This window comes from Larus michahellis, chromosome Z (assembly GCF_964199755.1).
Source record: "Larus michahellis chromosome Z, bLarMic1.1, whole genome shotgun sequence".
NCBI lineage: Eukaryota > Metazoa > Chordata > Aves > Charadriiformes > Laridae > Larus > Larus michahellis.
Genome location: NC_133930.1, coordinates 64,938,843 through 64,960,718, shown reverse-complemented (window position 1 = coordinate 64,960,718; position 21,876 = coordinate 64,938,843). Strand labels below are relative to the sequence as shown.

At 42.8% G+C, this 21,876-nt stretch overlaps 2 protein-coding genes across 3 annotated transcripts in view; one reads left to right on the top strand and one right to left on the bottom strand.

Annotated features, from left to right (window-relative positions):
- Positions 1-3,098, bottom strand: part of YTHDC2 (YTH N6-methyladenosine RNA binding protein C2) — a 32,310-nt gene extending 29,212 nt beyond the window's left edge. The window contains exons 1-2 of one of the 2 annotated variants that reach the window (XM_074570043.1): positions 2,722-3,098; positions 2,227-2,317 (exon numbers count right to left, since the gene is read on the bottom strand). In XM_074570043.1, the coding sequence (XP_074426144.1) occupies positions 2,227-2,317; positions 2,722-2,920 (290 nt within the window). In that variant the 5' untranslated portion in view covers positions 2,921-3,098. The remainder of the gene's footprint in view (positions 1-2,226; positions 2,318-2,721) is intronic. The other variant, XM_074570044.1, reaches the window with a different exon arrangement.
- Positions 3,099-13,426: 10,328 nt separating this feature from the next.
- The window catches only part of MCC (MCC regulator of WNT signaling pathway), a 204,746-nt gene continuing 196,296 nt past the window's right edge, over positions 13,427-21,876 (top strand). The window contains exon 1 of the mRNA XM_074569176.1: positions 13,427-13,667. Coding sequence (XP_074425277.1) covers positions 13,531-13,667 — 137 coding nt within the window. The 5' untranslated portion in view covers positions 13,427-13,530. The remainder of the gene's footprint in view (positions 13,668-21,876) is intronic.

Genomic DNA, 21,876 nt, shown 5'->3' with positions numbered 1-21,876 from the left:
ATCAATACTGAGAGGTATTACACAAAACTGATTTCTGGACTAATTTAAGAGATTTAGAGATTAAAAATAAAGAAATAGACATAATAAACAAGCAGCCTTCTAGTGATACGCAAGCCTTAACAAAATCCCGTAGAACAAATTAGATTCCCATGACGTTCACTATCAAAGATTTGCAATGTAGAATTAGAGACAGAACACTCAATCATAACACTGCATTTGTTCTCAGAACTGAACTCTGATACTAGAATGCAAAGAACTGTTCTAAATGTGTTTTAAAACTGAACTATCTTGTGCCTAGGCTACAATGACATATCAACACATTGGAAATGACTTCTCAGGATAAGAACAGAAGGTCACAATAAGAGCCCAGTGCACCATCTCTGGCAGGGTTGGCACAAGATGCATGTGTACAAGATGCAGGTACCCAGGTGCTCCTCTGCGAGGAGAGGCCGGGGCTGCCCCATGCCGGACAGAGTGGATTCCATCCAGCTCCAACAGACCTACCACAGGGCACAGCTGAGCCCCTCAGCCACGATGGCGGTGACTTTGTAACAACATCTTTACGAAAGGGAAAAAATGCTGCACAGCAGCTGTAAGAGAAAGGAGTGAGAAAAATGTGGGAGAAACAGTCCTGCAGACACCAAGGTCAGTGAATAAGGAGGGAGACAAGGCGCTCCAGTTGCTGGAGAAGAGATTCCCCCGAAGCCCACAGAAGAGACCTTTGTGGAGCAGGTTTATCCTGAAGGAACTTCAGCCTGTGTGAAAGAGCCCATGCTATTTTCTCCCTGTGTACTGTTCAAGAGGGGGAGTGACAAAGAAATCTGTCTGGGCACCTGGCAGTTGGCCAAGGTCAACCACCACAACATGGCTGCTTTCTAAATTGTTGGCTTGGGTTCGGCTCCTGATCAATACAAGATAACATTTCAGAGTAGCAAAAATACTGAATCTGGAACAGTACTTGAATGTGCATATCCAGGGAAAGGTTGGCAGAATTGCAAAAACAAACTGCAATGCTCCCCTACTATGCCCCCAGTCTTCAGTAGTTTGTATCTCAGCAACTTAGAACCACAGAATCACTGACATTGGAAGTAATCTCTGGAGGCCACCCGCTCCAAACCCCTGCTGGGAGAGCTGGAGAGACAGCCCCAATGCTGTCCCAGCACTGCTCAGCAGTAGTCAAAACACTGGTGTGTTATCAGCACTGGTGTAGCTACATATACAAAGCACAGCACTGCAAGGGCTGCTATGCAGAATGTTAACTCCATCCCAGCCAGACCCAATATAGTACACTGCTAACAATGTCTACAGCAAAACATTCTAGCTACAAAGAGTTTATATAAGTTTACCATAAGTATTCCATATATGCTTGCTTAACTCAAAGGAAAAAACTAAGGACCCAAAATATTGTCCCATGGTTCCAAAGCAATCACAGAACCATAGAATGGTTTGGGTTAGAAGGGACCTTACAGATCATCTAGTTCCAACTCCCCTGGGTTAAAGGGTGGGTGTCAGGAGGATGGGGCCAGCCTTTTTTCAGTGGTGCCCAGCGACAGGACAAGAGGCAACGGGCACAAACCTGAATGTAGGAAGTTCCATCTAAACATGAGGAGGAACTCCTTTACTTTGACGTGACAGAGCACTTGAACAGGCTGCCCAAAGAGGTGGTGGAGTCTCCGTCCCTGGAGACATTCAAAACCCAGAGAGCTGGACTAGGTGATCTCCAGAGGTCTCTTTCAACCCTACCATTCTGTGATTTTGTGTGACTCTGTGATTAACAGCTCATGTTGAGCTTCTCATCAACCAACACCCCCAAGTCCTTCTCCTCAGGGATGCTCTCAATTAATTAGCTGGCTAGCCTGGATATGTGCTTGGGACTGCCTGAACCCACATGGAGGACCTTGCACTTGACCTAGTTAAACTTCATGAGGTTCACACAGGACCACCTCTCAAGCCTGTCCAGGTCCCTCTGGATGGCATCCCTTCCCACCAGCAGGCTGACTGCAACACACAGCTTGGTGTCATCGGCATTTTTTTTTAAGTAGATATAAAGCAAAGCACAAAGACATTAATTTTTATCTTACTTTTTAAGCTTTTTTCTCTAGTACTATTCCCTGCAACAGCGCAGGATATGCTAGAAACAACGATCATTTTAACGCTAGTCATGAAATTCCACACATTCGCACCAAAAAAACCAAAACAAGAAATACAAATCAGACTCCAACTTACCCTTTACTTTTAGATATCAGTCCAAGAGACTGACAGAGCCGGTGAACAAATGCTCTTTCAGTACTAGTGAAAGAAGAAGGAAATTCCATTTCTAGAAAGATAATAAAAAAAGCAAACATAACAACGCAACACACAGTATTCTTGATACATCACCTCGATGTCACGAGTTTTCCAGTCCCCAAAGCTACCGCATTCTACCATGAACAACGGGACTAATGACAGTGCTGTACCTTCACACCTGCGCACGCTGCAGGGTTCAGAAGCGGCTCATCTTATTCGGGCAGAAAGAAGCTGAGGAGAGGCTTCTGCCGGTGAACCCATGAAGAGCCTCCGGGCCTAAAAGTCTGTCAGCCCCACTCCGGGCCGGGCCGGGCCGGGCCGGGCCGGGCCGGGCCGGGCCGGGCCTCGCCTCCCCCGGGGCGCTCCTGCCTCCCCCGGGGCGCTCCTGCCTCCCCCGGGGCGCTCCTGCCCCGCCGCCAGGCTGCCGCTACGCACCTCTCTCCTCTCCGTACCGGAACCGCTCCAGAGCCAGGTTCACCGCGATCTCCACCTCCTCGTCGACGCGGATATCCTTCAGCCCCTTGCCTCTGCCGCGGCCTGCCGCGGGGGCGGCCGAGGCGGCCCCGGCAGGGTTACCCGAGACCCCCGACGCCGCGCCGGGCTGCCGCGGGGAGACGCTGCTGAGCCGCGACATGGCTGGGCGACCGCGGGGGGGCAGCCGGGGGGTTGGTGACCGGGGGCGTCGCGGGGTGTGTGTGAGGGCGATGGTCCGGGTGCCGGCGGCGCGGGGAGAACTGCCGGGGCCGCCGTAGCGCCTGTGGAGGAGCAGGGCCAGGACGGCGCAGCGTGGTGACGTCAGCGCGCGCCCCGCCCTCCCGGGGTGGCCGCCGCGGGCGGTGGGACGGCTGTCCGCGAGGCCGTCAGAGCCGACGGGCGGCAGCAGCGGGGTTATCGGGGGCGGCGCCCGGGGGCCTCTGGGCTCACGGGTGGCGGCGGGATGGTGTTTCCTCTGACTGTCAAGGTCCTGGAGGGGACGTGCCGACTCCCCCGCCAGGGAGTCGGGGGGGTTATTTTCAGCCACGTACTCTTCTGGGACAGTTAGACCTTCCATCCCTGGAAGTGTTGAAGGCCAGGCTGGATGAGCCTTTGAGCAACCTGGACTAGTGGGAGGTGTCCCTGCCCAGGGCAGGGGCGTTGGAGCTGGGTGATCCTTAAGGTCTCTTCCAACCCAAACCATTCTATGATTCTATAATTAGCACAAGTAAATGGCGTGGGAGGTGCAACATGTCACACGGTTGTCAGCGCTGTTGCTTTGGTGAACGTGGAAGCTGAGGAATGAAACCTGCCTTCCTTAACTGGGCGAGGTGGCAAACGCACTCAGTGCTGATGCCTTAAGTACCATTAACAGTGCATGCCCAGAACTGATGTTGGCTAAATACAAAATTGTATTATAAATGGAAAGAAATCGTGTTTTTTCCATTAGGCTGTTAAAGTGTGTATCACTGAAATAGCGTACAATTGGCAGTGGTTAAAAAAGTAGCACTGCATCTGGTCATAAATTATGTGATTTAATTGAATGATATTAAATGTAGGTGAGTAAGATCATAGCATTCCTCAGCCTCCTCACTGTAAAGTATTACTTGCCCTCCATTTTGTAAAATGCAAGCAGTTTTTCAAGATGGAACTCCAAGGAGAAGTTGCTCAGCTATTTAGCATTATGGGGGATTTGATGGCATCTGGACTATTCTTTAGATAAGTAAATAATCCTTGGGCTGAAACAATTGTCTTTTCCTGCTGTCCTTTGACTCCACGCTGGCGATACAAAAAAAACCAAAACCAAACCAAAACCAAATAAACCTCTTGGACATGATGCAGGATTAACTGTTGGAGGTTGGTACTTTGAAAACATCATTCAGTCAGAAGGAGAACACCTTGAAGAAGAGCAAACTATTCTTCAAGCGTGAACTTCAGTGAAGAACCAAATAAATAGCAAATAAATGCTGTCTGTCTGATGTAGCTGCCTGAAAAATACCTCAGGAGACTTCTACCAAAGTTGTATACCAAAGCTGTATACAAAGCTCACTTCAGCATAATTCTGTACTGAGGAGTGGCACTGGAGCTGAAGGTTTGCCCTGTTACAAGGTTGCTTTTAAAAATTTACTCTTTTTTTTTTTATAATCCAGGTACCTTCCTATACATCTTCAAACAAAGTACTTAATGCTGTTCCCGTCTAGCTGTTTCTGTGACATTTAGTACTGTCATGTTACAGGACATCATATTTATTATGAAAACTTAAACACTTTAGCTTAACAAGATAAGGATTCATCTTATCTTCCTTAGTATCAAGAGTGATAAATATGAGATCATAACTCATTTGAAAGAGTCACATAAGAAATGTTTAATTATGAACCCAGATCTGTTACAGATCCTGTATAACAGCATTGTCTTGCCTTCCTACAAAAAAAGCATGTGATTCTGCAAAATGATTCCTCAGGCCCTATTCTGATCTCAGTCTGCAATCTTGTGTGTACAACAGCTCACAGAAATAATAACTAGCTGTTATGTTAGGTCTCATCTATATAGTTAAGAGCACAGTGAAGCCTGAGTGCATCCTGCATAACAAATTTCTTAATTCATAGCTTGCTTCTTTTATTGCTGTGTTGACTCTCCAGTGCTACTAATTGTGAATGAACATGAAAGTGTAGTCACTCGATTAAAAAGATACGACTCAAAGCACACAGTGAGGATCCACCTGGAGAAAGAAAGAATAATTTTTATATACTCCTGCTGGAAAAAACAGCTGCAGCCTGAATTCACACCTAATGTAACTGTTGGTAGCATTACACTAGAGGTTAATCTGTCTCCAGGAGTTTAAGACAGGAACTCATAAAATATTAGTGAAATGAAGGGAATCCTGAGTCAGTAAACTAACAGTGTTTGAATTTAACACATTGTAAAGACGAGTGCACCGCTGGCACACAGTATGATTTAAACTATCTGCTTGCTATAGATTTTCAGTATAAATAGACTTAAAAACCCCCTCAAACAGCCAATAAATCATTCTTCCCAAATTGCTGATACAAATTACAGGAGTCAGCATTCAAGTAACAAAATTTACTGAACACAGAGTAGTTCTACACTACAGTGAAGCAGGAGGAAGATTGTCTTGATACAGAGTTGTCACTCATATACTGCGCACTGCAAAGAGTGCTGTGCCCTGCTAACTAGTTGATTGCAACCTGCACTGAGGGAAGACAGAATTGTGCCTTAAGCCCGCCTCTTGGGGCAGCTGTGCAAACTAGTCTCCTGTTTTGGTGAATTTTCTTCCAAAAACACAGATGAGGTGATTCTGGACCACCTCTGAGGTGGCCCTCCAGCTCTAACTGGCCTGTGTGTGGGTGATGGCCCTGGGAAGGAGGAGCAGGAACATACCCTCTGGAGCACACGGGATCCAAACATGCCCATGCTAGCATGGCATGTGGCATGCCTCATGGTGGTGTAACATGGGTCCAGCTTCCCATTAGTTGTGTCTTCTCTCAGGCTTTTCTGAAAAGACCTTTACAGACAGGCCCATACCTACAAGCAAAGGAAGTGCTCTACTGCACTCATCCAGATCTTCACCCAGCATTCTAGCTCCAGCTCAGGTCCAGATTAGGTGTAGAAGTCCAACAGGAACACACAACAGATTGTTCTGAAAACATATATACGAAACACATTCTGCCTTTGTTTCTTAGACATGGTGGTTTATATATATTCTTATACATTTTCTGTTGCTAAAAATTACTAGCTGTAGATTTTCTTATTAAAAACTTGTAAGACTGAAAAATCCTTTTTTATGGTTGGCCTCAGAAATAGCTTCTGGCTGAGGCTTACAGAAAATAAATAAATCCTGGAGCAAGAATTATTTTCTTCTATCACCATATGTCCGAATGCCAATATAATTTTAATGAGCAAAAAATTAGTGTAACTTGTCAGAGAGTGGCAACAAATAAAAGAATTGGTTACCTAAATCCCTAACAGAGGGGTATGGTTAGTCAGATTTTCTAGAGTTAATAAGATACAAACTTTGATTAAATTTTATCCTGGACTTGATGCATTTTTTAAGTCTTCCAATTGCCTAATAAGGAGTGTGAGCTCATGCTGCAACCTTCCTAGTCAGCTGAATGGCAGTAGAATTTCTCTCTTCTACTTTGCTGCCTATTTTCATTAAACTTTGAGGAATTTGGCATCTGAGACCTTAACCCCTTCCTTCATTTTTATCTTAAACTGTTCAAAAGGTTCAAACGTTATTTAAGGAAGTACTGAGAGCAGACAGACAGAAGCACACCTCAGTGTATGTTTGCATACACTGATACACCATTGATTACTCCTGATACACCAGTGATTGATTACACTGATACACCATTGATTACTCCTCCCTCCTGAAAAGAGAAGCTGTAGTTTCCAGGGTGAGCAAATGACAGAGGACAGGAGGGAGAGTGGAATGAATCTGTACTAGCAGATCTTACTACGTCTGGAACATATCACAAAGGCAGCACGAAAACTGCAGGGATCCCATGTCTTACCAGGCTGAGGGGTAGACCGAAGGCAGAAAGATTTCATACCTGTCTTTGATGTTTTGCCTCTGCTGAAATTGGAATTAAGTGGAACTGGTATGTTCCCTAAAGAGATTTATTTACACTGAATTGTCATTTCATGATAGACTACTGTTTGAAATATTTTGAACAAAACTATACCTGCGTTGCAGAAATTTTCTGAAGCACAGAACATGTTTAACTATTTCAGCCATCAGTAGTCTGCAGAAATAAGAAGTTATCAAGATTACCTCATAGTCACAGTCTACAAAAAGGCCATTTGTATTTACAAGTGTCCCCATTTTTTTTTAGTCAATGTAGTATGTTGTTAACAGAGATATAGATTCAAAGAATAAACTTCAATAAAAAACAGTGGAAATATTTAATATCTTTGTTTACATGCATATAAAGAAATGCAGGAAATGAACGTTCTGTCATGTATGCAGATCCAAATTGTGGATCCATATGCAAGATCCAGGACTAGCAAATTGTATGGAGTAGGACAGTTGAGGTCGAGGACATTCTTGGAAAAAGGGGCAAACCCATTCTCATTTATATTCATTATCATCAAGCAAAAGTACACTCCTTAAAACAGAACGGTTTTAAAAGGTAGTTGAGCATTTTAAAGGTGAAGAATGAATTGAAGGCTTCTTAAAAAATGGCATTAATAGTCTATCTAAATGAAACTATTTTCAATCTTAGATAAAATATCTCAGTTTTGCGTATCAGATTTTGGAGCTGGAGAAAAAAATCACAAAAAATTGTCTCAACAAAAAAAATCTTTTCTTTTGAAAATACTGTTTTAAGAATTTTCAACCAGCTCTGCTTGGTAACAACTCCACAGCAAAGACCGCACAGGACTTACATGTGTAGCTGGAGGTTGAAATCCTAGGTCTCTGATGTGAGGTGTATCAAAACAAATAATGTGAGAAGTATAATACAGTGACTTCAGAGATCAGCACTTTAAGAAGAATTTAACTAGCAACTTCCTAACTAAACCATATCTCTGTTGGTAGCAAATGCACTTTGCTGTATATGAAGACGTTTTAAATAATATTTATTTCAACTCACATTATATGCCTGTTACTTTAAATTTTGTTACAGTAAAGACGAATAAACAAAGATGGTCTTTACCTGAAATAAAGGATAATCTCTCCTTTGATACCGCCAGGCATTGCTTTCAATCCTTGTGTATGTGAAAATCTTCAGTCTGCATACCTAAGCAGTTGCAGCAATTTAAATAGGTAGCTGATCTACGTTACACTAACATGAGTAATACGCATTTTGTAAGTTAAGTGATAAGAAATAAAATATTTCTATTAATTTCACTTCTCTAATTAAAAAAAAATGTTTACATAGGAAATAATTTTTACTTGGCTATTATATAGGTTGGGCACAGATTATATAGGCTAGGCTGAGCCCCTGTCCCTGCTCCCTGGTTGGGGCAGGGGGATGTGCCTCCTGAGCCATCCCTGCTGTACCCTGGCAGGACAAGCCACTCTCTGCAGGAGTCCCAGCTGTACCCCAGCTGGTGCGCAAAGATGTATCGGACTCCAAAGGACTAAATCTGGGAAAAAAACACTTGAGCTGTAAGACAGATAGCCATCCAAGAAGTTTTCAAATCACGCTTATCTGTCATGACATTCTCATTTCTTTTTGACAGAAAAGCCATGTGCCTATAAAATCAGTACGCAAAACCTGCACAGAAAGTTATGTTTCCTCAAAACTAAAAAAAAACTAAAAAAAAATTTTTAAAAGTGATTGGGACATTAAATAGCTGCACTTTATTAATTGCTTTAAAAGCAAACTGTTTTCTGTAATATTTGTAACATGTTCCTAATGCCTGACATTTACTGCTTTCTAGGAATGCAAAGTCTTTTCTTCATTTGGCAGAAGTAATGGTGCATCAAACACAAAGAATTGAGCGATTTTGAGACATCAGGTCTGAGTGTTCCAGAATTGGCTCTACTTCCCAGCCGTTCCTACTATATTCTCATTTTTCTGTCATGAGTCTAACCATGTCTGAATAACTGGGCAATTAGTAACGGTTAAAATGTGCTGCGTTTACAAACGTGGACAGAGATGCTGGCATGTATGAAAAAAAATGGGAATGATGAAGCTACTGGCCCCATTTCTACTTATTGGTTGAGGCAAAGGCAGAACATTGCTGTCCCATCACTGAAGTGTATTCCGGGACCAAACTACCAAGTACGGCTAAAAAAAGTGGGTAGCAAATTTGCTTAAATCAGCTAAATAGCCTGACAGATTGCACTGTCTTTATAGGGGTGTGTGACTACTGCTCCTGACCCCTGGTAATGTGGATAGCATAACTAACGCCATTTTAGAAGGCAAGCACCCATTATCTGTGACTGAGGAGGTCATCCATTTGTTCCCTTCCCCTCATTTTCAGGCTCTGAAGGTCCTGTGCACCAAGCAGACAAAACAAAACAGATTTCTTCTTCCCCTCCCTGCTGGCCTGAAGGCTCCCGGGTGCCAGGGCGATTATTCCTTCCTTACCGGCCTTGAAGGCCCCAGGCAGCCGGCCAACCCGGTGGTGGTGATGACCCTATCACAGAACAGGGCAGCGTAACAGCACCCACCACACGGTCTATAAAATCAACAAGTTACGAGTCCTAAGTGGGGAACTTGGACCCGAGCTGCTGCTGGACAGTGAGACCCGGGACCCTCCGGTGGCCAGGGACGCTTCCACTGTCATCTGCTTCCTCCGCAGACTGAGTGACTCGTATTCTTTTATATGATTTCCAAGTCTAGATTCTGATTGTTAAACTGATACAGCAAATCATGCATTAAGATCTGACCCTATCTGCAGAGGGTCCAGGTGATGAGAAATTATAAGTTAAGTTGTATTATAAATCCTGTATTACGCTACTTATAGATTTTACTATATCGATTCTGCTTGTAGAAATCCTGTGCCACTCTAATCATAAATTCCATGCTACACTAATCAGAACATGAAGAATATGAAGCTTTAATTGTAACTACCGTCATCATTCTGCCAAGGATCCCTAAAAGAACCCATCTGTCCCCTTTGTATCGGGTGACAGGGTGTCAGCCAGTTTACAGGGAAAAGCCTGTTACCTGAGAACCTCATGGAGAATCAGGGAATTCTAGGAGGTGTGTTTCACACAACTGGAAAAGGGCTGGATGGAGCATTTAGGAAACGTGACGGGATGGTATTCTGGGGACTCCTGATGCTAAGAAAGTTCTGCATTGCACACCCTGGCTACCTTGATTGAATATTGTTAAATTAAAACTTACTGCTTGAAATTTTAAGGTACTGGTTGTTTTGTTTGTTGGTTTTGAAGGAGGTTAATCTTAGAGGGCTATGACTGACAGCTATTTAGCAGGAATTTTTTTCTTTTTTTGGTCAATTGATTCTGGTCATTTCTCAGCTTTCTATGTACAGTCATTTTAGCTGTTTTTTTCTGCAAAACCATCTGTAGTTCATTTTTGAGATGTCTACAATGATTTTCTTTTTCTGTTGTTCAACACATAACTAGAGATAGTCTTGACTTTCAGAAATCACACAAACTTAAAACTCCTGTTGGTTTGGTGGGAAGTCTGAGGAGTTCAGCACGTCTGGAGATCAGATGTCTCATGCCTATCTTTCAGAGATCTTTTCAGAGACTTTGTGTATATAAATATTGGAGAATAAACGCAGCTAGTACTACCATAGCATTATTATTCATTTTTCCAATGTCTGTCTGGCATATTTTTATACACGCATTTGGCAATCAGGCCATTATGAAAAGTTGATTGTAGAAAATAATCCAATGTTGAAAAATTACGGATTAATTTAATTTAGATGAAAAGATAAACAAAAAACAGATCGACAGTTAAGATCCCCAGTTTCAAAAAGAAAACGTACAAACTCTCTTCTTTTGAGAAATATCAAGCCTATTACCTGAGAGGGGATAGGCAGCAGTATGGAAGTCTCACTCCTTGTCCTCCTTCCTTGTTCTCTCTTTGTAACTTTCATGACAACACGCAGCCTTCCCACCAGGGACAGTGAGAATGCACCTCAGGAAGGATTGTACCTTCTACTGCACAGCATGTTCTTTGTTTTAACCATGTTTTTTGCCACCTGAAACTCAAACTTTTAGCTGCAGGAGTGAGCTGCCACAGAATTCATAGCAGGCACCAGAATGTGGGGAATTACAATTTAGAACGCTGCTTCTCAGCTGATGTGATATATGTGTTTAAAAGTCAGATGTGGATCAAGATACATGCCAGCAAGCTCAGCTGGTTTTACTGTCTTGCATGCCATACCACAATGAGGATATCAGCTGTTTCTATCAGCCAGGAGGAACTGGTGTGTGTGATTTTTTATTAGGAAAAGTCAGAAACTACTGCACTAGGTTTTCTTGGGACTTGCCTTGAAGATGCAAAAATTAACTGCAGCTGATCCCCCCAGAATGGCAAAAGCTACCAGGAAAAACTCAATGTATAAATAACCAACTCAGAAAGGTCATTAGCAAGGAGGAGGGAGAATATGAGGAATGCATGAATTCCTGATCCACAAAGCAAGCTACTGCATGAAGCATGCGGATAAGATGAGAACAAAAGATAAAGTGCCAACTAGGAAATTTAGCTAGATTAGAGAGATGTGAGAGATTAGTTTAAAAAAAGAATAAGAATGAGCTAACTGTGAGGCTTGGCAGATAGCATCAGGATGGAGGGAGGTCTTTCTTGGAGACTCTCATTGCTGTGTTTTGGATTCGATGTTACTACATTGGTATTGGTGGCTTTTTCAGGAAACACTGTTTCAGGACTCTGTATGGTTGAGAATTTTAATTCTCAGGAAGAAGCAGTGTGTGCTATATTTGCAGAATGTGTGCAAGAATTCTTGTGTGTGGTGTTGAACAGCTAGTCTATGGGATCTGGATGAAGAAAATGGTCTTGTGACTGCCCACCTCATCCAATCCTCAGTGTAAAACCAACAGCCGCAGTAAACAACCGGTCTCACACATGAGCAACATCCTACATAGGACCGAGAAAAAGCACGTGCTGAGACCGAGACCACTGTAGGTCAAAAGATGGAACATGATGTAAATTTTAAAAGATTACACACTACAATCTGAAAGAAGGATACTTGCAGTATTCTTTGCTTAAATTTTCTTGAAAGAGTATGGAAGTGTGTTGGCTCCATATCCCAGTGCTCTGGTCATCCAGCAAGAACCAGTGTGAGCAACCTACTTTGGAAAACTGCAGAGACTGAGAGAGTGAGTGTACGCATGCTTGCACTTGCAAATAGTTTTAGTTAATAAAACACCATGGAGACTCTTTGCCTTGTAATGACTTACTTAATCAAGGTACAATAAATATTAACAGTTAGAACTATTGCCGTCAGTTATTATACTTAAAAGGGATTCTGCAGCAAGAGAAGTGCGATAACTTTGCTGACTTTACATATTCATGAGCCATTGTCAACAACAAGGAAGATCAAGTTGTTACATGGGAAGAACTGGATGTCTTCAAAGACTGAAGTAATAAAAGGATAATATCTGATAGTATGGGAGAAATACATGTCCTTAATAACAGGGTATTTTTTTCCATATACAGAAATAGGTTAGGAAAAAACTTAGCTGACCTAATTAATCAAAAGATGATGGAGTAAGAAACGTAATACTGCTGTGAAACAGGCAAATGCTGTTCTAGGCTGTTTCAAAATACATATTTCCAGTAAAGATAAAATATATTGCCATTGGTGCTCTTGGTGTATCAGTTCTTTTCACACGAATAAGAGGACTGATTAAAACTTAATTAGGTGTTGCAAAGAGTGCCGGAATTGAAGAAGCTATCCTATACACGTGAGATGAAAATGTTTTTTCATCTAGCAACATGACTTTTATCTAAATGCCAAGGAGACAGAAAGGCAGGGAGAGGTACAAGCCACGAACAAGTTCAGAGCACTATCTGACAATGAATGGTTGGAACAGGAAAACAAATTATGTACTTTTCAGGTAAAATTTGATCAGTGGAAAGGAACCGGAAGACTCAAGAGAGGCTGGTGCGCTCTGCCCCAGAATGCTCCCACCTGTTCAATACCCCATCAAACAGCCTGCATACAAACACAGGGCTACTGAAAAAACGCTGGGTTTTGTTGTAGTTTGTCCAGGTTTGGCTTCCACAGGCCAGGCGGAGACAGACAAGGCCACGGCAGTCCCGAAGCGGGGAGGTGGGCCTGCCCAGTGACAGGGAAACAAGTGACTCCCATACCCCCGGACCAAGTGAGGTTTGCCGGGACTCTAGTGGGGTGTGTAACCATCCATGACTAGGAGGGCAGTTAGCCCTGATTTGGCCAGGCCAGTCACCCCTGGTGCCGCCACAGTCTCTGGCACCGGGACGGCTGAAAGATGGGGCCAAGGTGGGGAGGCAGGATGATGGCGTGGGGAGCGGGGAGAAGGCAGCGAAGGCACCCCGCTCCAAGCCCAGTCCATGCGGCCCCCGGAGGGTCCCGGTCGAGGCGACGGCCTCGGCCTCCCCATCCAGGCCACTCCGGCCTCTGCCGGCGGGGCCCCAGCCCCCTGCCCGCCCCCGCGGGGCCGCGCCTGGCGGAGGGTGGCGGCGGGGCCGGGGCGGCGCGGCGGGGCTCCCCGCCCCCGCCCCGGCATTGTGCTGCCGTTCGCACTTTGCAGGGGCGGCGGGACCGGGAATCCCGGGCGCCTGAGGCAGCCTCGCCGCCTCCTCCTCCTCCGGAGCTGGGCGCATGATGGCGGCAGCCGCCGAAGCGGAGGTGAGCAGCGCCGGGAGCAGCAGCAGCGATACCTCCAGCACGGGCGAGGAGGAGAGGATGAGGCGCCTCTTCCAGACCTGCGACGGCGATGGGGATGGCTTCATCAGCAGGTAGCGACAGCGGGAGGAGGTTCTTTGCGCCGCTGGTACGGAGCCGTCCCGTCCTTCCCCCAACAGCCGCCTCCTCTCTCCCTCCCTCCCCCCCTTCCTTGGACGCCCGTGAAGCGGCGTCTCAACTTTCGGCGAGTTTGAGTAGTTTGAGTAGCCAGGCCGGACCTTCCCCGCCGCCGGTAGGGCTCCTGCCGCGGGCAGCGCCGGGGAGGTTGCGGGGTCGGACCAGCCGGCCCCGGCCCGTTCCTCAGCCAGCGCGGCGGCCGGACGGCCCGGGCGGCGACCGACCGACGGACCGCCTCTCCTCGCCTCTCGATCGGCGACCGACCGCCCACCCCTCTTCGCCTCCTTCTCTCGCCTCTCGGGCGGCCCGTGGCTGCCGGAGCGAGGGGCTTGAGAGCGGGGCTCTAGGCGCGCCTCGGCACGGAGAGCTCCGAGGGGAGGGCAGACAAACGCCACCAGGAGAACTTCCACTTCCAGCGGGTCCGGGAGGTCCCGCCTTCCAGCCGGGGTGGGTTTTGTCACCGGACGCAGGAGGCAGGTGATTTTTTTTGCAAGTAAACGAGCAAAACGGGTCACAGGTAATCTAGGAGAAAACTCGTACTGATCCCCCGGACCATCTGGTTTTATTTTTTTTAATATGTTTCTGACAATATCCTCGTCATCCGATCTCATTTAAATTCCTCCACTGGTCCCCAGCTAGTTTTGGGGTTGCGACCCAGGCTGATAGATTTTGAGGGGGAAGCAGTGGGCTTGTACATTTGCAATAGATAGTTGGAAATGAGCCGTAATAAAATGCTCATGTGTCAGGAAGTACTGGCAGCGTGTTTTGGTGAGGACCGGGTTTTGTTGGAAGGCTGTTTCTGGAGCTAGTCCTCTGCCCTCACACCGTAATTTAAAAAATACTGAACTTCTAAAGGCGAGATTTGCCAGAGGTGGTGGGAACTTGCATTTTTCAAAATGAAACCTATGCTAGTTGCAGTTAGTAAGTGCCTCTAGAGAGCTGAGTCAGAGCGAGGGAATTTCTAAGTCTGTCATCTAACCTGAAACCTAAGAATATGACCCTGCAAAAAGGCTAAGTAAACTTCAATCCCCGCTGTCATCTCTTTGGAGGCAGAAAGTTGTTGAAAATCTGTAACAGCTGGCAGTGACTTTAAAAATAAAATTTAAGGGTCATGATATTTCTTATCTAAACAGCTCCCCAAACGCTCTTTTTTTCCCCAGTCTAGTGATTATTTTGACAGTTGTGGTTCCAAAGTGTAAACTTTGAAAATGTCTGCTTTCCAGCCAGTGTGTTAAGATCACTTCTCTTTCCATTTGTTTGCTGGCTTTGTGGAAATTATTCTGATGTCTGAAAATTTAGGATGTTCACTTAAAGCATACGTTGCCTCCTCAGAGCACGCTTGCTGATCTGTACTGTGAGGCTTTTCTGCAATGTAAACTCAATAGATATAGTTTAAAGACCTTACTGAGGGAATGGTGATGTCTTAGTGTTTCATACAGACAGTTGAGAGTGCTACCCTGACACAAGCCATTAATTTCTGATTGACTTTTCTACATTGCTTAAGTTTTTTTCCATATTTGTATTCTGTGTGCTTCAAAATGGGTGTTTCTTAATGTTGCTTGACCTACACTGTTGGAAGCTTTGAAAAGTCCAACACCTGAGGAGGGACATTGGATTTCAGCAGGAAATGGAAATAAAGCCTAGAGGACAGTGGTTCAAAGTCCTTCAGGAGGTGGTGGATCCATTGTTGAAAGTTGCTAATACCTTGCTTCAGAAGTGAGTCGTGCCTTCAAGGCAGAACTGGTACGGCTTTGATTAGAGAACATCGTGTTATAAATTACTTCTTCCTTTAAATTTCCATATTTGTGAGAAAGTAGTGAATGAATATTTACAAATGATCTTTGACATGAGACGGTCATTTACTTTTCTTGACTTTATTAGCTAGCCTGGGTAATCAGTCTTGTAAATGGAATGTGTTCCTTGCTTTCTGTAGTGTTTCAGTTTCCCTCATGATCTATTTTATGGCAATGGTGTACGCAGGAGCAGACTTGCCCAGTGGTTTTTGGATATATTTGTAGTATGCACCGCCATAGTCTTACAGACAGCTCTTTCTGATTCATGGACACATAGCATCCCTGTTGAAAGTAAAAAAAAACCCTGGGGTTTTGTTGCTATTATTTACAGTCCTAGTGTTTGGGTAATTGCATCTTTTTTAATGTAATGAATTAAAATAAAGACAAAAAAATTACATCTGCTTTTACACTAAACTTGATCTTGCCATTCTGTGCATTCTGTTTGTCTTGTTTCTGCTTCTTCTTTTTCATACAGGCCGCTTACTTGATTTTCCTCTTCCTTCTTGCCCTGCTTCCTTGGACTTTTCTTTGCTCATCCTCGAGGGCAACAATTTCTTTGTTGCCTTTCTTGTAGCCCCAGTGGAGATGGTGGGCTGACTCCTGTACATTACTGCACCTTTTACAGCAAGTTAAACATTGCAATAAATGCCTGGGCATCTGTATAAAGAGCTGAAAACAGAGAAGTCAGCGCTGTAAAATCGGCTGCTTCCTTGCGGACTAGGGCGTTTACTAGTTTGAGCCTCTCTTTTAGAACTTGCTTATTTTCAATGCAGTGGGGTTGAAATTTGCAGTTTTGCAGCTGTTACTCAGCATACGTTGTCATATCTTTCAAAATTAATATCCCTTTTCTTCTGCTTGCAGGGCTGAAGCTCAGTCAGTCATTTTTTTTTTTTGCGTAAGACATGCAGCAGTTTGTTTATAAGATTTCTTTCTTTCTAACTCCAGAGCTGTTACAGAAAAGAAGCTCTTTCTTCTTGCAGCAAAGGCAGGCATTTTGTATGCATGTTTATTTAGTTCATATTGCATGGGGAAAAGAGCTATTTGCATTCCTAATGAAGTAACAGGGTGTCTCAGCTGTGGAAATGCTTTGTTGTGCATCAAACTGTAAACCTCTTCAAATAACAGCAGGGAAGTAAAGGCACAGATGGAGAGGAGGAGCATGTCCTGAGACACTGATTAATTTTCAGGCTCTCACCTGAGATACTGATTAATTTTCAGGCTCTAAATAGTTAAGATGGTATCAGAATGATAAAGCGTATTTAAGTGTGTACTGTTGGTGGTTATAACCCAGAAGAAGCTGAATGATGGGGCATGAAACGCTAAGCCCGTGTTTCTGAGCATTGCATTTGATATGCACATTGAAACTTTGCAAGATCTAGCTAGAAAAAAGTACTAAAAAAACACGAGAGTTTTAACTTGTTGGTTTGCACTGAAATGGCTTTTTGCTTCTTCTGGGATTAATATTAGTTATCTTGCAAGGGCTTGGCATTCTTCTGATACTTCAATGATGAAAGGTGACTTTACCAAAAAAAACCCAACCCAAACCAACTGCAAAACAGTCCATGATTAAAGATGGATTCTGAGTGCTTGACATCAGCTGGATCAGCCTTGCTGGGAGCAAAAGGCAACCTTGAACACTGTTTACAGCAGAACTTTATTTTTGCAGCTGTAGCTGGCTTGCATTGCTATTAACAAAAAGCTGTTAACTGAAGAAGCAGTAATTGCATTCGTTTGTTTTGCTTTTTATTCTGTTTGCTTTGAAAAGCTTCAGAATCTGATGTTACAGTTAAAAATATATTCACCTTCCCAGGGTTGGTGCACTGGGGAGGACACCTGCTGGGTTTTTACAGGTGGTGGGCTAGATTAATGTCTTCTTTAGAAACTTAATTGCCTTGTAGCTTTATTATATGTGGATTGTAGTGAAGTTCCATTTAGCGCATAGTGAATTTCATCTTTACTGCAGAATTCACTAAATGGGTTTCCAGATTATTCTGACACTGCAGGGTCTAAGTATGGTAACTTTGAATATGCAGGAAATACTTTGGCTTAAAAAATGAAGCTATGAGCTATGAAGATAATGGGTGAAGAAAAAATTAATTTCATTATTAAGTTACAAACGTGCTAGTTTTCCGATTTTATCTTTTAAGCATGGATACGTAATTTCTAGGGTTGAAGTATAAAGGTAAAACTAGTGTTTAATTCAGAGGGACAATTGTCATTTTAACAATAATGGAATGAAGTTCCGTTTGTGGAGTTTGTTTGAAAATATTTTCTTCTACAATTTTTTTTTACGCTGGTGTCAATGTCTTACAGAGAAACTCTGATAAAAGTAGAATGAGATGTTTAAAAAAATGTAAACCTACTGATTTTTGTACTGAGTTTATACAGCCTGTTAAAAGGACATGCTGAAAGACTGCCTCCTTTGCTAGCCTTTCACAGAAGCAGTTAAAAGGAACTTTTTGGATTTGATCTGTTATCTGAGTGGTTTTAGTGGTACATAACTTTGGGAAGTCAAAACCGTTACAAGGACAAGCTGGTACTTCCCGTCTTTATGGGCTGCAGTAGTAGGGCGTTCCCAGCTTTCTTGCCGAATATATTTTGGCACCCCCCCTAGTGTTTCTGTGACTAGTGGCCATGTGCTATTAGAAAAATAAAATAAATCTTTTCAAAGACAAAGTAGGTATCTATTCATTGTGTTTTTCAGGGAAGATATTTATGCTTTCACGCGCTCTGTTACTCTCGACCACAGCCATTACCATTAAACTTTTTTTTAGGTGGTTGCTTTTGCTAATGTGCTTGAACTTCTTTGCTTAGCATTTAGAGAGATAGGTGTTGAAGCACAGAAGGACCAATTAAATGAAAGGAACAAAATCGATGTGGGTTGTTGGTGATCAGCCAAGTAGTAGGGTGTAGTACTGTTGTTATTTGGGGTATATAAGACTCAAAATGCATATGCTATGTCGTAGCAGGTTAGTAATTCTGGATGACATCCAGTTACAATTTTTGGTGTATAATTAAATAAGCTGCATTTTTGTTGCCATATAGGAGACTGTGAAAGTATTTATTGCTATAATCAATGTTGCAAACTAGTGTTCATCTAAATTCATTTATTAACTTGGCTGAACTAGATCCACTTACAGGATTCTTGTTTATTTTTAAAATTTTTTTTCTTTTCTTTCAATTCTCTGTAAGTAAAATAAGTACTGCTGAGAAACGTAAGTGCCCAAACTGACTGCTTTGGCATCTTCTTAAACAAATGGGTAGAGAGTGGCCTTATAACTGGAGAATTTTGGAATAAAAATAATCCTTTAGTTATTTAAAATGTATGGTCCTTATGTAAAACATGAAATGTTTTACTCTTTCTTGCCTGAGTGCGGGCAAAACTTTTAATTGACTGTAGTATAGTAGCACGGAATTTGTCCTGTTGAGTTTGGCTTGATGGGTGTTCAGGAGAGAACATATATGAAACAGAACTATGAAATGACAAAAACGCCCTTGATTTTTGTGTTTAAAAAGTAGTATAAAAGTTACTTTTTCCCTAAAACAGTCCTTTGCTATTCCTTTTTTCACTCTCGCCTTTAGAAATAGGTGATTACTTTAAAGTGTTTAGAGTGAGTATAGGTATTCCCTAAGACTGTAATGTGACTTTTTCCTTACTGTATCGAAGAGAATACAGTATACTTTAGGCTATAGCTCCACACGAAACCACAAATCACGTTCATACAAAGTGTTGTCAGAGAACTTGTCCAAGCGTCATATGTTTTAAAATTCATATATAAATGGGAGGTAGTGATCTGAATGTCAGAAGATGAGCAAATGATGAGCTCAGAACTGCCCTGCACATTGTTATGAGGGGGCAAAAAAAAAAAAAAACAACAAAACCCCACAACCCAAAAAACCCACAGAGAAGCTGCTGGTAAATCTATAAATTTACTGGGGTAAATTGTGATGAACTTTTGAAAGCTCCTGTAAATAAAACAGGTAAATGAAGCAAGCATGTAGTATTTAACATAGATATTTAGTGAGAGCTAAGTGATTAGATACTGAGTTCCAAAGTCATCACTGGGGTAACTGTTAACACTTCTACTAGAATTAAAGAAGACAGAGGTTTGGCCTTGTGTGGTTGCAAGTCTGTCTTTCTGCTACTGTTCAGTGTGCAGAGGCACACTGTGTTAATGTTGAGGTGAAGCATTTATTGTTCCCAAGAGGGCTGACTGCAGTAGATCAAGGTCTTCAGCCATCTAAAGAACATACCTACTGCATGGCCGTGAGGTTCTTGGGCTCCTACTTCCCGCTGTGTATTTCTGTGTTTAGCAATTAATAATTTCCCAGTGTTGGTGGGAAATTTGGTTGGTTTCTGTGTTGACAAGATAAAAACGCCTTTTTTTTCCAAGGCTGTGCTTACCAAAGCAGTTTTAACAGTGGTAGCCACAAGAAAACATATAGGAAAAAAACATGAGCAGGCTTTTCCTGTTGCTATATTTTCTTTAAGTTGTGGTTATGCTCTGCTGTGATGAAATTGTTTTCCTTTCATAGATAGTCTTGCATCAATTAGGGGAAAGGTGAGTAGAGGCAAGTTTACCAAACGTTTTATCAGCTGCTTTTGCTGTTGAGGGCATAAAGTTTTATAAACTACATGCAGTTCTGCAGCTCCATGGTGGTAAAACATGTGTTTTACCCATAAGATGATCGTTTATGAGCCCAAGCAAATACATTCAGTGAGGATATCTGAAAACTTAATTTGGGCATGAGTTAATATTCTGCATGTAGGTGCTTTGTAGTCCCTGCAGGTTATTCTGTGCTGGTTGGAAGCAGCATCAGGAACAAAATGTGTAAGTAGAAGCTGCTGTGAGTGCTCAGATGTCAGCAGACTAAGGAATAATAAACGCCTATATACTACAAGCAAGAGGTTTAAAAACAGATCAACTCTGTAACAGAACAGGTGGAAATAAAAACCTGCCTTTGAAGACTTGTGAGAGAAGTAATATTATTCTGCTAGTTTTGCAGGTACTGGGGGTTCAGATTTCAAAAGCAGTTTGGTCCCACTATTGTACAGTCCTAAGTCTGTCCTCAATCCAGCTGCCTAACAAGGGAACATCATTTAGAAGCAGTCTGCAACATATCACCAAGACGGGGGCAAGGCTTTTTCTTAGTCCTTGTGTTCAGTCTGGCTCTTCATATTGCTGGGCTATTCTTACCATGGAGTTGGAAAAGTTGTTGGACCCCCAGTACAAGATTTTACTTTCACTTGAGGTCTGGGCTATTTGCTTTGTGCTTTCCTTAATCACCTGAAAGCTTCATGGAACTCAGTTTTAGGAATTCCAGCAAAAAGAAATGCCTGAACCTTGGTAAAACTGAAATGTGTCTCTGCACTAGTTTTTGAGTGTGTCTTGAAAACAGTTTCAGCTCACAGATTCTGTTCCTGGACTTAATTTTATTTTTCATCCATCTCCATTAGGAAGCTGTCACAGGGTCTGTGATCCATGTAACTGAAGGAGTGCTTTTGTATGGATACAGCACAATACTTACTGTATGCCAAATGAGATGGTGAGTGGAAGCACTGTGCTGTTTTTTACATGATTGTAGTCTATTTTACTTGTTTCTCTTGAGACTTGCCTTAGTCAATGATTCCACAGTTGTATAAAATTTTGTGGGGTTTTAGTCTTCACTTTGTCCTCCCCAGGCCCTCTCAGAGCATCATAACCAAAAAAGGAATAAGTTAGGGGGGAAGATGGATGGATATAGATGAAAAGCCAGAGACACACCCTCTATGCTTAGTTTAGGGTCAAGAAAAAGGTATCCCGTTGTTAAGTATTGTGTCTAGAAAACATACCAAGAATCAACATTCTTAAAAGGCTTATGTATTTCAAAGTCTGTTTTTGTCACAACTAATACAAAGACAGAGGAATATATTCAAACTTGAATTTTCTGAACCTTTCACATTTTTAATTAGTTAGCAGTCTAGATCTTACGTAAACATCAGACACTTGAAGGGATATAATGCAATATTTTAGCTGGAGCTATTAATGTTTCAAAGTTAGTAAAGTTAGTTGGTGTGTTTTATACAGGTTACTGCATTTTTCTTTCCTCGTTGGCATTAGTAATCTGGGAAAAGTGACTTGAGTATGTATCTCAGGCTTGTTGTTACATGGTGGTGTTGTAATCTTTTTCTTGTGAGTTTGATGTCCAGGTAGATGTGGAAAAACGGAGCAAATTGTGAGTCACTTGAGAACACCATTGTCAAATTTTTTGATCCCTTTGAAAGTTACCATCCAGTTAACTTGTAAGTGCTGAAGTCTTTATTGATTTTTGTTTAATTTTATTAATTTTTAATGAGGTTGTTGCTAATACC